General features: G+C 39.1%; 1 protein-coding gene across 1 annotated transcript; it reads right to left on the bottom strand.

Annotated features, from left to right (window-relative positions):
• Nucleotides 1-10,313: 10,313 nt before the first annotated feature.
• On the bottom strand, nt 10,314-11,333 carry LOC308363356 (protein FAM43A-like; the record flags this gene model as incomplete). The annotated part of the gene is made up of 1 exon (XM_080836168.1): nt 10,314-11,333. One exon carries the CDS (start codon nt 11,331-11,333, stop codon nt 10,314-10,316), a length of 1,020 nt encoding a protein of 339 aa, XP_080692294.1.
• Nucleotides 11,334-17,139: the final 5,806 nt, after the last annotated feature.

The following is a 17,139-nucleotide window of genomic DNA, read 5'->3' as shown; positions in this document are numbered from 1 at the left end:
TGGCGACGTCGGATGTAGTTGTGGGAGCTCAGCTAGCCCCAAATTCAGTCAAATCCTTACATCTGCATCCCTTTGGAAGAAGAACTTTTGCGGAAAAGCTAATTGTTAAACAACTCGGACCAGACAAGCCAGAAGTGCAAATAACCCAACAGACGCGAGAAAAGGGGAAAACATACACCAGAAGCTTTTCCCGAGATTGGTTCGATCGAAAGGCATGGCTAGCTGTGGGTATGTCAATGCCATCTTTTGTTTTCTTTGCCTGCTGTTTAAAACAAGTGCGTGTGATAGACAGTTCGTGGACACAGACAGGAATGACAGAACTGAAGCATTGGTCAGAACGCGTTTAAAAACATGTGCGGTCAAGAGTGCAATTTGTTGTTTCTAAGTTGTGAGCTGTTACTGTTTCATACCAGTTAAAATAATCTTTCTTCTCATACTCATACAGCTGCAGTATACATGTCTTTAAAAAAACTAAATTGTTGTAGTAGTTGTAGTAACAAAAAACTGTTGTTCCCTAGTATAATGTATCGTTATGTGTTGGCACTTTCTATCTGGACATGGACCATAATAAACATGTAACTTGTTCATTATCATTGCCTGTGAAACAGTTGATTTCTACATGGCAGATATATTAATATTGTCTTTAGACCATTGGTATTGACTGGTTTGAGTTATTTTATTGGTATAGGCAAGGGGCTGTTTTAAAACTGAACAGCACTTCTCTGCATCAACAGCTCACGTCTCGTTTTTAATTTATTGGCCTACATGAAATAGCGAACAACAAATTTATCATTGTGAATGATTTGGGATCTCCGGCTGGCCACCCGAAAATGCACCAGAATGCAGGAAATCACATCTACGAAATTCAAAAATTTCTGGGGGAGAACCCCCAGACCCCCCGCTCAAATAGCCCCACCAAAAAAAAAAATCACCAGCCGCCACTGTAAATGTATATTTACACAAGACAATATGTTGTCTGGGGGATAACCTCTGTGTATAAATATAAACTAGTGCACCATGTGTTTTCAAGCGATGCTATCTCAGCTAAACACACCTCCCCAGGTGGCCAGGAAAAGATTCCAGCACTCCTGACAAGCTTCCTACATGTCCTTGTGTGCACAAACAGGAAGTTCAATACAGAATGATAGCAGAGTGTTTCCTGTTTGGGGATGTCAGACCTATTCACTGCGACTCACTTACTGTATGTGGCACGCTGTTGCCATCACTGTTGTTTCAACCTAGCTATTTTATCCAGATACAGTAAATTAAAAGAGATAGGTTGTCATATTATTATGAACAATAATATATTATTATTGTCATTGTCACGCCAAAGGGTCCTTATCCAACCTCCAATTCTAAAAAAAACATTAAAAACACTTAAAAACTAATATTCCTTTCAATCTGATCACATGCAGCAACACTTCCCCCTTGAAGCCATTGTTAATATTGAAGGATGTCCCAATAGCCTATAGAAGGATTTATAGCTATTGTACATTATCCTGAATTAATTTCCTGATCGTATCAGTGAAATATGCAACATTGAGCTGTCGCTGCTCCCAAGGCCAGAGTGCAATTGAAGTTAAAAAAAAGAGAGAGTTGCTCATGTGGCTGAAACAGTATGGAACCGGGCCTGACCCCATCAGGTCACACGTGTCTACCTGGGAGTGATGAGAGTGACAGAGCTGATCCACTGGATGGGTTATGTAGAGATTAAGTCCCCTGGATTAAAAATAAATGCCACATAGATTGAAATAACAAAAAAGGTCATCTTGTGTCTGTCTGAACAAAAGGGGCTAGAAGAGCATTCTGTTACACTTGGACAGATGCAACAAAAAGAATGCTTCTTTTCTTAGCATATGCAGTACATATCTGAATATACAACACATATACTTTGTTTGCTGACCTAGCCAACAACACCAAAACAAGTGGCGACAAAACGTTTTCTCTCCAGAGAAAAAAAAACATCTCACCTTAATGATTTTATAGACAGGGAACACACAAATCCCTCTTTGTGATAATCACCTCACTGTCATGTCAGTGAAATGATCAGATAAGTGCCATAGGTTGAAGAGGCACGTTTCTGACCCACACGTGCATGGAGCCACAGGCCACGTCTCAAAAAGGCCTTTGTGGCTAAGTGCAACACGTGCAGCAGATCCAGATTAGTGACTCACTTAAATAGCTGATTATTGTGGCCATCCACACAACATTGCTTTGTCAATCCACATGTTTGATAGTTAAAATTGTATTATAAGGCATCATAAAAATGAATGCTCTTATTTAAAGAACTGTAATGAGCTATAAAGTAACTAATTTGGAGACAGGATGAGCTGCCATGTTATATGTCTTGCATACTGATTCCCTGTATCTGTGCCATTTTCCGTGCAGAGTCAAGACTTCAGTCGTTTCACAGAGAAAATGTACAATGTATGTAAGTACTTTTTTGGAAAGTCTTGCCTAATGCTACAAATGATTATAATAATTTCCATGGACCAAAATTCAGTCTGTGGGTTTGTTGTGCCTCCATTCAGAAAAGTAGTTAACTTTGGGTAGGTTGCCCTGAGCCTGTGGCTGAAGCACTTTGGGCTAAAAAAACGTATTCCTTCAGCTTGTTTGAACCACCACTTCTTATATAACAAAAATGATTGGTGGTGATGCCAGTAGAAATCCAATGTTAATGCCTGCAGGCACACAGAACATCGATTGAGCCTTTTTCGTAGGGAGCTGGGAGTAAGAGAACCACGTGGAGGCTTGGACCTACACACACACACACACACACACATACACACACACACACACACACACACACACACACACACACCCACCCACCCACCCACCCACACACACACACACACACACACACACACACACACACACACACACACACACACACACACACACACACACACACACACACACACACACACACACACACACACACACACACACACACACACACACACACACACACACACACACACACACACACACACACACACACACACTAGCACACATACACAGAGAGAGAGAGAGACACACAAACTACCACACACACACACACACAGACACACACACTTGCAACGCACTCGCAACGCACTCGCACTCGCACTCACAGAAAGAACTGTCCATGTTTCGATGAGAACATAACAAAAATGATTGGTGGTGGTGCCAGTAGAAATCCAATGTCCATGCCTGCAGGCACACAAAACATCGATTGACTGAGCCTTTTCGAAGGGAGCTGGGAGTGAGGGGGACTAAGAGAACCACGTGGAGGCTTGGACACACAAAGACACACACACTAACACACACACACAGATCCAGACACAGACGCACTCGCACTCACAAAAAGATGTTGTTCCATGTTTCGATAAGGCCAGAGGTGAAAAGGGTCTAACTGTGCCTGACATGCTAACTTTAGCTAAATGCATGTGACAGATAGCAGCCGGGATGACACAGAGAGACCTTAGTTAGATAAATCTTAATGTATATAAACCCTGTTTGATGTTTGTGAAATTGCTTCACTCTCATCTTTGCGCTGTGAATGAGCCTGACGATTGTTGTTGAATAAATATAATTATCTACAACTCTGGAGTCCTGAGGAAACTTGAGTGAGTTTTCCCCTAACAGGGCCCTTAAACATTTCCTGTGAAATTACAGTGCAGTGTAGTACATAGTGCAGTTATTTTCTAGTATTTTATCAGCATAGCATTTGAATTAACAAACTCAAGTAAACAGTAAGTAAGTGTTCAGAAGATAATATTTTAGTATCATACATGCATGCAGTATTGACCTCATGGTCTTGATATTGTCTCCCTGCTCTACCAACTTAGCTACAGGAATCACACAGGTGAAAGAATACTCTACTTTTAGTACCAACTTTAAAAGAAATTCTCTAACATCAATTAATTCACTTTGGAAATGTTGTTAATGTTAGAAAAGCACAGTAAGCCTATTATTAAGTTAAAAACAAGCCAGAGAATTATAATGAAGTAAAGCCATTTTACTCTATAGTTAGATCGTTTTTGAAAATGTGTTTAAGCATGCATTCCTGAGAGATGCATAATAATAATGTCTGTATGCTAGGCTACTATGCTAGGCTCACTTTGTTAAGTAAAATAGACGGCTAAGTTCATAAACTGAGATGTGAGCACTATAGTTTCTTTGGGATGTTAATTCTACATATTTAACGCCTAGAAACATACTGGCACCTGACCAGCTTTATCTGTTCTTCAAGACATGTGGTATTCAAAAGCCTGTGTCCCGAAACAACAATCTTAGCTTAATATGTATTGTGCATCAGTTTGTTATAAATTATCTCACTTTAGTGCCATGCTGCTACTTTGCACATGGGTCATAGCAGAGAAATGGAAACGTTTTTTTTTAACTTAAATAGCTTAATTGTCATTTTTGCTCAAATCAATTGCATTCATCTATATAGCACCATTAATAATTGACACTGCCTAAGCACTTTATAGAGGCCTGCCTAGAGCAAGCTATTCAAAGTAAAAGTTTTTTCCCCACAATGCAATTGTGCAATACACAGTACTATGCAGGACATCTGTTCTCCAGTAACACACACTGTTTCATTTATGTACAATTCCCCATAATGAATCTGTGACAGTAATGCACTACAAAGCATATCACAGTAAAAAAAAAAAGTGTATTTAATTTCCATGCCCTCAGCAGCTGATCCTGGCTTGCTCAGTCTTAATCTGAATCAGAATGTTTAAGAGATGAATGTTCAACACATCTATTCAGTGTGAGGATGGTTATTTGCCTATAATGTTTCTTATTTTTTGTGTGAAATCAAGAGGAATCCTTATTGGCAGTAGTTCTACATTGAAACTTTTTTCTTATTGTTCTATATAAGAACTTAACATTATAACACCCTGCTATGGCTCAAAAAGTCTCCACAATTTAAAAAATGCCTAAATTAAATATTCAACAGAGAGTCTTGTGTGTACAGCAGAACCTGTAAGTGTTCTAATCAACCTTTTTTGTAAAAAAAAAAAAAAAAAAAAACCTGAAGGAATTGCTCTAATTAATCCATAGATATCCCCTCAGACTATTTATTAAAATATGTGTTAGAGACCAAAAAGAAGACCGGTTTTAAGACAGATGTTGTAATGATTATTTGTTGCTGAAAGACAGCAACACATCTTTAATGGGTCTGTGCAAGTTCGGAAAGAAGACTGTGTAAGATGTATAGCCCAGATTATGGTATACATTTGTACACTAATAGCAATGTGAGTTGCTCTTTCAGGACACCTTCATTGTGACTAGAAAACAAAAGTGTACACAGTATTTTTACCAACACACTTCCGACCTGACCCATAGTATACACTGTATATTACCAGGTTAATCACTCTGAGGTGAAGGGCCTAGTACAGATATAATGTACTGTTCACATCATAAATAAGCATTACATAAGGCAGATAAGAATTGGTTGAGGCAAAACACGGCATTAATGAGATAAGCTCAGTTGTTGAACCACAATAGCTGTTAACAAGTGATAGTAGTTCATAAGTGCCTTCCACATTTAATTGGTCTTGCAACTATGCTAGTGTATAAAAGTTAAATTAATAATTAGTGACTTTTCTTCATTGTTTCCCCCTTAAATTACAACCTCGTAGGACAGCTGATTATAACTAGGGTTGGGTACCGAGAACCGGTACCAATACGGCACCGGTTCCATACAACCGATACCTACCCGGACCGAAATGCAACGCAGATTTCGGTGCTTCCTTTCGGTGCCTGAGCAGATTTTTTTTTTTTTTTTTTTTTTTTATTTAAATTTTTATAATTTAACAAAACTAGCGATAGCTAACGAGATGTAACGTTAGTGGCGTAGATCTTTCTGAGTACGATCTGTATACTTTTTTGTGTTGCTAACAGATTTCGTGGGGCACATATAAAACTGCTCCATCTCCCAATGTAGACTCTCGCCTGTGTCGCTCACGCTGCATTCCGTATGGGACTAGTGGAAACGAGATTTGTGTTGAGTAGTTGCCATGGTAATGGGTTGACTTGCGTGTGGTTTCGGTTTCAAGATAAGTGTGGTTGGTCTAAGCAGAAGTTGGATACGCTTTATTAAACGGAGAGCTACCGTCTCATCCAAAGATATTCCTTCTCAAAGTGAGTTCTTAAGAGAGCACTCGGACGCTACAATAACATTGCAACAGTCTGACAGCGAAGAGCAGGCAGCCTTGCACAGAGCAAGCACAAACAGCCGTTGCCAACCATTGCCGACGTTGGGCCAACCTCTCCCTGCTATCTGGGAGACGTGTTATGTATTTATTTATATTTATTTAAGTATACTGTAAACAGTTGTTATAAGTTAATATATTGTTCATAGTTGAAGTTAAAAGGTTTGAAGCCAAGTGTTTTGTATTTATTTTTATTTATAGTATACCTTAAACAGTTAATATATTGTTAAATTTGAAGAAAACTATTTGCCTTGGCAATAAATAAGCCTAATGTCTTTAATTAAAAAAAAAAAAAAGTATCGGTTCTGGCACCGTTTAGGCACCGGTATCGTTTTAAAAGTATCGGTTATGTACCGGTATCGGAAAAAAACCAAACGATACCCATCCCTAATTATAACAGGTGTTGACAGCACTTATGAATGTGATTGGGAACACATTAACTTAGCAGTCAAAGGCCACAAATCCTCCTGGTTGCTTTTGCGCTCCAGAAGGTGGAGTGAGTGGGAACAGTGAAAGCTAAACCTTCCTCTCTCACAGTGAGTGTATGATATCTTCGAGCATGTCTTGTTTGAAGAACAATAACAGGTTCTGAGAGAGATTAGTTTCTGACATGTTGAGCAAGACCACAAAGATGCAGTGTTCCTTTGGAACCGTGCTCAGTCAACAGATTTATGACTGTGCGGTGGTTTATGGGATAATTGTTTGTTTTGCTGTACTCAGAGTCCTTTCTTAAGAGTCCTTGTTGTAATTTGACCAATAATACTGCAGGGCAAAATTACCAGTATTAAGGAGACTACAATCTACCTGTTGCATTCAAGATAAAACATTGAAATGGATGCTCTGACCTTATTTAAACTAGACTGGAGATTATGAGTCATATAAAAACTACATATAGATTTTGATTCCCTCTCTGTGTAAGACTGGTATTTGAGAAACAGGAACGGAGGGTACTTAGGACCTTTTATCCGTACTTGGAAAGTTCTTGCTGATCTTTGATTTCTGCTGGCAAGAGAGTAGCTTCTTTTCTATTTTATTTTTCACCAACGGATTAGCCTCAAAAATTCAAAATTCTCTGAAATAACACATACCAAAACAATTCTCAAAACATCAGACATTAATCCACAATTATGTCCAGTCCACATTGCTATATCTTAAAGTATTAGTGTCAGGCAGAACCACCTCTCCATGACACCTGATCCTCCTGAGCAGTAGAGAAAAGAATGGAACAGTACAGTAAATGTTCCAATGCCATATGTGCACAATGGAACATGTGAGAATCTCATGAATCTGAATGATACATTTTAAATATTCTAAACATGATTGCAGTACACACTATACCAAAATCCTTTCATAATAAATTCATTGTTAATCATGTTAATCATATTAAGCATGTAATGTCCAATATGTGTAAACTACATTGATGTCTTGACTGTAAAATGCAAACATTGATTCAGGCATTCAAGCACTGTAGACTAGTCAGTAAATATCTGCCATCAAAAATTTGAATAACTTTTGACCCTTCACAGCATATTGAATTGTAGAAAATAAGAATAGATATAAACAAATCTACGTATGTGCCATTTCTGTTTTGGTGTTGACAGTACAGAAAAGCTTTGTTGATATCTTCTTTACCACTGCCTAAATGTAATTGCTTGCATTGGTTCTATTCCTAAACACAGATGCATTATAATATGATTTCACCCCCGTCATGTTTTAAATGGTAATTTATTTGCAATTTCCATATTTGGTCACATTAATTGCTTTTTTGAACAAGAGTCTTTTTTGAACGACAAATGTCATCTATTTTCAGCTCAACACTCACCATGACGAAATCAATGCAATGGCTTCACGTTTTACAATACACGTGTCTTCATTCACATGGGTATAAAAGGATGTGTGCTCAGTACTGTCGGTTAACCCTTTCTCTCCTGGCCAGTAGTAATCAGTGAAAGTCTGCAGTTTAAGTTATAAAGCAGCAAATGACAACTGAATTTCTGACATGGTTGTTGTATGTTAAATAATTTGGTTCTAAATGGCAAAGAGTTCTAATGGCTGTTATCAGGAGCAGGACTGATAATAACTGAGTAATTGTTTACAGTGCTTTTGACTCAGACAAATATTAACTCCTATTTCCTGTCAGGAAAAAATGAATTGAAAGAATCAAATGAAAATGCAATGCAAATGCTTTAGCAGAGGCAGATCAAGATAACTGGCAGTGAGTTCTCACCCGATAAAGCACTGTGTATTCTAATCTATAATCATAGCCATGGCCTTTAGGGCTCACTGAGTGGTGGGGGTTTTACATGTAATTATTCTTACTGGATGGAGACAATGCTAAAATACTGAAAAAAAGTGTTGAGGTACACCCAACACACATGCAAAAGCGTTTGCAACTGTGACTTCGAGTGAGCCAGGAGGATATGAAGGCCTTTGCTGCATTCCATGAAGGGAAATGTGGCTCGTCTTCTCCCTGCCATCAGGTCACGCTGCTCAGGATGTCAAATGATCTTGGTTGTTTCCTGTCTCACAAGTATCTATGTGGGACCAATGATGTCCCTTCTGTCCTGAAAGTTTTGTTTATCATTGTGCCATGGGCATTCTGCCACTTAAATAGCATTTCAAGTTTTGCTTAAGCTATACTTGATTTATAAATTACAATCATCCATTTTGTTTATAGTTGACATCTAATTAACAAGTAAGTTGGACTGTCAATACTGTCTTAAATCCAGCAGCCAACTCTGCTGTCAGGCAATAATGGTCATGTGTTGTTTTAAACCAGATGTCCTGTCCACTACAGATGGAGGTGGCAATATATTTGTTCTGTTTTTTGTTTTGTTTTTGTTACCCTTGTTACCAGTGATATGAAGCTAATGTGTACCACATACTGTGTGCTGCTGGAGTGGAAAGTTACCAATCAGCAGTCAACTGCACTTCCACTTCAGCTACTTATTCTCTATCCTCTCCTCTCCAGATTCTGTCAGGATTAGTTCCAGTGCATCAGTTATATGTTATACTGTTATATTCGTATTGTTTTTTTCATTCCAGAAGAAAAATCATCCCTACCTTGTTCAATAAAGTGGCAATTATTTCTGCAAATTAGTCATTCTTAACTAAGCCTAAAAATCGCTTACATCTAAAGTTCTTCAATAAAGAACTCCTTTAATTTCCTTTCATTGTAAAATGGGTCAAAAAGACATTTTGCTGAACAGCTGACGTGTGAAAATTCTGGTAATGCAGCGGTAATGATAATAGACAAAACCTTTTTGCAGTATTATGATTTGCTCTTTATTGTCCAGATATGACAGACATAACAACATCAGACAAACTGTAGAGTTACAATAGCACAAGGAACTCTTATTTGAAGTATGTCTGCTTCTGAGTGAACTATTCCAACTTTTGCATAGCAAAGATATTTTTGGTAAACATTTGATCAAAACAATACTAACATCAATTTAGAAACATTATAATACATTTACTATACAGACATATACACCATGAATTAACATGAAAAGCAATAACTAAGGGACCTCTGTAGCCACGCTCTATTTAAACAGAGGGTCAGATTATTGACGCAGTGTGAAATTCTAATATAGTTTGTTGAATTGCCCAGAGTCATGTTAGGGCTATAGCAATACAAATGTAATCATTTGACCTGTAGCATAACTCGTTCAGTCCAAGATATAATGTTGCTGAATAAGACAATAAAGGTCTCGGGTGTCCTTATAAAGTACAATAGTTCGAGGCAAACACTGGGACGATGTACTGTCACTATCAAAGCAGTTATTATTTTTTATTTCCTCCTCAACACCTATGTGGCGTTTAGGGGCAACACTATGGAATTCCTTAGTTCTTTAACTTCCATCCAGCCATCCCCTTCGTCTTTTGCCGCTTCCGGGAGTCCAACTTGCTGATTTTCTAGCGATGTTATTCGGATGTTTCCTTATGACATGTCCAACCTATCTCCATCTTCTCCTCTTGGTCGTAGTTAGTATATGGAATCGTGCCTTGTTCGTTCTAATAATGCTTGATTGGATATTCGTGCGAGCCAGTGGATCTTACACATTTTTCTCAGGATGTTTGATCAGGCATTATCAAAGCAGTGCTGTCTTACATAGATTCTGAACTTTTGTCGTCTGAAGATTCATCTGAGTCATCAGTGCTGGAGCAAAAGTCCTGATTGCTGTCAATGGAAGATTCGCTGCCCGTGCTTTCACCGGAGAGCAACCGAGTAACTTGCATGTCAGTTTTCAACGTGTGTGGGTCGTTGCCAATGCACATCTCTCCCAGGTCATGTATTATCATACACAGTTCTTCTTTGCTGTCCTCGAAACAGTCTCCGTCTAGAAACTCGTCGCATTCAAAAAGCACAGATGTTTTCTCCTCTTCCTTCTCCCCGTCCGAATCCTCGGTGATGGAGCCGAGTTTTGGTGCGCTCCTGCTGCGCTCCACGGGAGGTTTATAGTAGCACTGTCCGTTCATCAGTTTTCTCATGGGGATCAGGGGGATTGTTTGCTCACCTATTAGACGTTGTTGTTGATGTCTGGCATCCTCTCTCCGTTTAAGTCTCTGAAATTCTGCCAGAGCCGTTGTTGTAGTTTGGTACAGGAGAAGTGCCATGGCTTTTGCTTTCTCCGGCTTCGACACTAACACCGCATGGCACCGGAGCATTACAGCTTTATGCTTGATTTCATGCCTGTAAATCCATGCAAATATCTTTGGAAAGCATGTATCAGCAACGCAGTAAGTTATCCTGTGCAGTAAGTACAAGTGTCCAGGATTTTTGGCCTTTTCGTCTGTGTGCACCATGCGAATACCTTGTGAACTAATTGTAAGCTTCATTTTTGTGCCAGTCTTCCCCATGTTGCTCTTGGTCCACACTTTGCTTACCGCAACGTCTGTACATCCGTCCCCTTTCGACTGAATTGTGGTTGAATTACCAAGATACAGAACCGTATAAGTAGGGTTGTCGTTGGAGATGCTGATCTTCTTTTTCTTTGCTCTGAACATGCTTCCAATCCGATGCAGTGTGCTCTCTGGGTATAACTTAACAAGAGATGTCAATGCCGAATAGTTCAGACACGAAGCTTTTTCTTCGTCCGGCAGCTCACAAGTATGCATATGCAGCATTATCCAGTTCCTGGTTATGAACTTGCAAAAGTAGTAGGTCTTAGGTGTCTACTCTATACTCTGAAGAGATAAACGGTCCACTTATTTGAGGTGTGAGAAATAGCCCATCATTTCCCTAATCGCTTCTTCTCTTTATCAGCGTTGGTGAAGTCGGCTCTGATGATAAATACACACTGGGTTGCACCACCCACCCAACAATGTAGGGGTGGCTCTAGTCTAAAGCAAATTATGCTACATCAATCCAGAGAGGAAAACTTGTGTTTCACAGAATTCTTCACTAAATGTGTTCTTCTTATTAATCAATCATATAGGCTACATATCCCTAGAATGTGCTGGCAAAACACATTGAGGCTATTTCCTTATTTTCCTTTTATGGTATTTTATAGTGCGTAATTCTTAAGAAACTGTACGACATTTATCGAGACAATTCTTGGGTAAATTAAAGCGTAAAAAGTCTGTCTCTACCGATACAATTTGAGATCATATTTGATCTCAAATAACCTACTTTTCCTACTAGACCTACTACATTTTTCACATCTATTCCGAAAATGTTCAGTTCGTAACTGCGTTGATACCGCCATCCCTCAGCGTATTGAGGTAAATGCACCAGCTGGTTGAAGTTTAAACCAGCGAGATTCCACATGAAGAACCCAGGTCAATAAATGAGGCGCAGAAGATCAAAACCACCGAGGAATATCTTTGTCCCCTTTTACAGCCGTAATATATCTGATATGATGTTTATCTCGAAAGGCTGCTGCTCTGTTTCCTGATACGTGCTTGGTCTTTTGATTCCCTTATATGTTCTATGGTTATTGAGGAAACTATTTGTAGCCCTTAAAGGCACCCAGTGCAACTTTATGTAAACATTCAATGAAAAATAAACATTCAATTTCTAGTCTTTTTTACACGTTTCAATAACTCCATACCATTACATATCGACATTCAAGGAGCAAAGATGAGACGTCGTTGTGTGGTGAGAACTGATAGAAAATCGTAAACAACAACAATCGCTGGTGGGGAGAAGCCATTTTTCCATTGACTGGAAGCCTGCTTTATTTATTGCAGGTAAAAAAAAAATAAAGAAAATGGCGGCGATTGTTGTTGTTATCGATTTTCTATCAGTTCTCACCACACAACGACGTCTCATCTTTGCTGCTTGAATGTCGGTATGTAATGGTATGGAGTTATTGAAACTTAATACGTGTAAAAAAGACTAGAAATTGAATGTTTATTTTTAAGCCTCGAAAGTTGCACTGGGTGCCTTTAACCAACTTCATAGAAACACTTTATAAGTGTAACTATTATTTTGTTGCATTGCAATAGCATCCTCCTGACGAGCTGGAACACATGGGTGCACAACACATCAACCCCTCATACAGTTAGAGTTTGTAGGCTCATAATTTGGAAGGTGCTTACACATGAACGTAAAAAGTAAAATAAAAAAAAATAAAAAACATAAATCACTTGATTAACAGTGGAACTGGATCAAGTTGGCAACGTCAAACACTGCAACATCCATATACCTGCCAACATTTGAGTAGCAAAATCCTGGAGATTTCAGCAGCGGCGATGTGTGGCAAGTTTTGAGGGATGGATGGCAGGTGGGCAAATGTTGGTTTTAAGGGATGTTGTGCATAGAAGTATTTATAGACAACGTATTTATTATGTATTATGTGGTCTTCAGTATAGGCTATATAAATAAATACACAACAACTGTATTTATCAACAACATCTAATGTATTTTATGATTAGGCTATTATGTATGGCCTATTCACAATGAATGTATTCACAATCACTTATTTATTTTAACAACTAGCTATTCTGTGATACAGAATTGAGGAGAAACTATGAGATTGGAAACAAATCTCAGATTTTGCCACAATCTCATAGAAATCCTATACAGAATAACAGTTAAAAGGTAACTACTGTTTTGTGGCTGACATGGCTGCCCTACGTGTTTTCTAATATGGGCTGTAGCCTACTTTAAACTTTATGAAACTCCTCGAGGCATTGCCATGTGGAATGCAAAGTAGCTTAATGCCTGATATATTGACGGACGTCATTCCCTGTTGTATGTAACTTGCACATGTCTTAAAACTACCGTTTTTTTAGTATTGTATATGTAGGTGTAGGTGTATATGTACAGTACTGTGCAAAAGTTTTAGGCAGGTGTGAAAAAATGCTATGAACTAAGAATGCTTTGAAAAATGTAAACAATAAATGTTTATTTTTTATCCATTTACATGGTAAGACTGAGCACAGCAACAAGACACAACGTAGTTATACTGCATCAGCAGGGTCTCTCCCAGACAAATATTTCAAAGCAGACAGGGGTTTCAAAATGTGCAGTTCAAGCTCATTTGAAGAAGACGTTGAGGATCGTAGACGCAGTGGTCAGCCAAGGAAATTTAATGCAGCTGATGAAAAACCCATCAAGCTTATTTACCTTCGAAATCGGAAGATTTCAAGCAGTGGCATCAGCTCAGAACTGGCAGAAACCAGTGGTACCCAGGTACAGACATTTACTGTCCGGGGAAGTCTGGCCAGAAGTGGTCTTCATGGAAGAGTTGCAGCCAAAAAGCTCTACCCCGACAAGGAAACAAGGCCAAGTGACTGAACTAAGCACGAAAACATAGAAACTGGGGTGCAGAAACATGGCAGAAGGTGCTCTGGACTGATGAGTCAAAATTAGAAATATTTGGCTGTAGAAGAAGACAGTTTGTTCGCCAAAGAGCTGGAGAGAGGTACAATAATGAGAGTCTGCAGGCAACAGTGAAGCATGGTAGAGGTTCCTTTCCAGTTTGGGGCTGCATTTCTGCAAGTGGAGTTGGAAATTTGGTCAGGATGAATGGAGTCTTCAATGCTGAGAAATACAGGCAGATACTAATCCATCATGCAATACCATCAGGGAGGTGTATGATTGGCACCAAATGTATTCTGCAGCAGGAACATAACCCCAAACATACAGCCAATGTCATTAACAACTATCTTCAGCTTAAAGAAGAACAGAAAGTCCTGCAAGTGATGGTATGACCCCCACAGAGCCCTGATCTCTACATCATCGAGTCTGTCTGGGTTTACATGAAGAGACAGAAGAATTTTAGGAAGCCTACATCCACAGAAGATCTGTGGTTAGTTCTCCAAGATGTTTGGAACAATTTACCAGCCGAGTTCCTTCAAAAACTGTGCGCAAGTGTATCTGGAAAATTGATGCTATTTTGAAGGCAAAGGGTGGTCACACCAAATTTTGATTTAATTTAGAATTTTCTTCTGTTCCTTCACTGCATTTTGTTAATTTATGAAGAATTGATGAAAATAAACTGTTAACACTTCCATTTTTGAAAGCATTCTTAGTTTACAGCATTTTTTCACACCTGCCTAAAACTTTTGCACAGTACTGTAGGTGGCTGCCTGTATCTTTTTAGATGGGGTGTACTTTGAAGCAGGCTTAGTGAAGTACATTTTGCAGGATAAGAGAGCGCTCAAAGTGTCCCCTCTGAGGAGGCATATGTGGAATGCAAAGCAATGCCTTCATCAGTCTATAGCCATCTGACTAAAGCGCTCACCTTTCCCAAGGACCCAGAGTCTGCCCACTCTCTGTGTAGTACATGGCATAAAGATATATAATGATGTATTTAAAATTATATGAAATATATCTATTTTAAGAATGGCATGACATTGATATTCAAATAACACACACATGACATTCATTGGCTCCCACAACAATTGGCCAAGTTCCAATGCCGTTTTAGTAGACACATTAGTGATTGCGTCCCTTAATCTCTAGCTGAATAGTTTTCACGTCTTTATTAATTGTTTCTCACATTTAGCCATAATATTTAAACAGTGCTGCCTTATCTTGCACCTTTACAAGAAACAGCTGCAAACCTTATGTCCAGTGATTAGAGTGAAACAGATGAAAAGGTGACCATCATGAAGCCAAGCTGGTGGAAGTCTGTGTGTCCACTAGTAGCACAGAAAGCACCATACCAAAAAAGAACGGTCATGGTATGGATGATTAAAGTTGTCCACCAAGCAACAACAAATTTGCTCTTTTACACTGCACTCTCATTAAAAAAAAACTTTGGCAGGTTATGTCACTGGGAAATAAAAAGCAATCAGAATATGTACACAATTGTATTTTGTCTTGATACAATAAAATAAGCCGTTGCTGGTTGATTTATTGTGTGAGAAGGTTAGCCAAACATGTAATATCACCAGTATTTAAAGTATTTTTTTTTTTCAATTGAGCACTATACATTTATTTAACTTCATGCAGTAGCCTTGGACTAAGTCTGCTGGTCTAAAATTATTCTCTGCTGAATTGTTTGAAAGAATCAGATAAGGTAGGCTAAGTCTGAATGATTAATGCAAATGAATGCAAAACTGAAAACAATAGCTGCATTGCAGGGATTACACCTATAGCGATATGTCCCAAATATTGACACCGATTATGCCCGCCCGCCTAATCATAGTGTAGCCTACTCAGAGTCTGTATAGCGTAGCCTACTAATTAAAGTCCCCATCCTGTAGTTCGGACACAGTCCATGTGTCACGACCAACGTGTCGCCCATGTATGCCCGTAAACGAACGTGAATGCATGTAAACTTTCATGGCTCTGCTGCGAGTTTGGGTCCTGTTCGACCTGCCGGGACTTATTTTCCGATACTAACCAGCAGACTATGCATTATCCCTTGCTAAATATTCCTATAAACAGAGCCTTCTTGCCCTTTGTAATCGTATTCTATTGATTCAGGCCTATCTAATAGAGTTAACGTATAGGTCGTGGGAAACAGGGCCTAGCAATGAACAACTGGGGGGGGGGGGGGAAGCACGTGGAATTCAGGATTATAGCCTATGCAACAATAATAATTGAGGACCTTATCACTGCTCTCTGGTTATAACATTTGGCCGAGACCCAATCCTGATTACTGCATATTCTGGAACATATAGACCTGGACTGGCAGCTCGTCCGCTGACATCCACCAAACTGCTGGTCATTTGTCAACATCTTCAGATCCCAGCCGAATTTAGCGGGTTTTGGTTCTCAAATGACCTCATATCCTGTTTTTTTAAACTTCCTCTCTGTATTGCTGGACACCCGCTCGAAGACATTCGAGGCTTCCCCAACAACCTGAAGTGCATTCATTCACCACATTCTGTAGCACCTACGTCTGCAGTCTTGACAAGTGTGGCCACATGAGTTTATGAAGATTCGGTATTGCTCTGCAGAGGAGTATGTAGCCCAACCCTTACAGAGGCGGCTTATACTGGTAAGTCAATGTATTATTCTTAGATTGATGAAAAAACTCCACACTCTAGCCTGCTTAATGGGGAGAAATTTAAAGGTCTTCCTAAATCCACGTGAAATGTTCCGCGTGTTTGAAGGTTTATGGTAAGTTTAAGTTTTCCATTATCTTCGCCTTTTGCATTTACATAGTGCCTCTTGATATAGACTAGACTGTCTATAATGTTGTGCTTATTAACGTGCCTTAAAACGAAATTAATACTCATAACATATCGGAGTTAGTAGCCTACAGGCTGAAGCTAGGTTACCTGCGACAAGCTAAGTTTTCAAGTTTTGAGTTTTCCAAACAGAAGAGGGAAGTTAGAAGTTTTCTGTAGCCTACGATAAAACACATTCTTCTGCTGTGCTTGAACGATGGAGTTAAGCAGAACCAGCCTACAACTAATAAAGGATTTAATTGAGCAGCGTAATCTGCGCCCTGTATAACTGCTTTATTGCACACCGTTACCGTTACCGTTAAAGCTCCTGCTTTTGCGCAGAACATTGATCAATTCGTGT

This window comes from Sprattus sprattus (genome assembly GCF_963457725.1).
Source record: "Sprattus sprattus genome assembly, chromosome: 4".
Taxonomy (NCBI): domain Eukaryota; kingdom Metazoa; phylum Chordata; class Actinopteri; order Clupeiformes; family Clupeidae; genus Sprattus; species Sprattus sprattus.
This window is presented reverse-complemented; position numbering and strand designations above follow the sequence as displayed.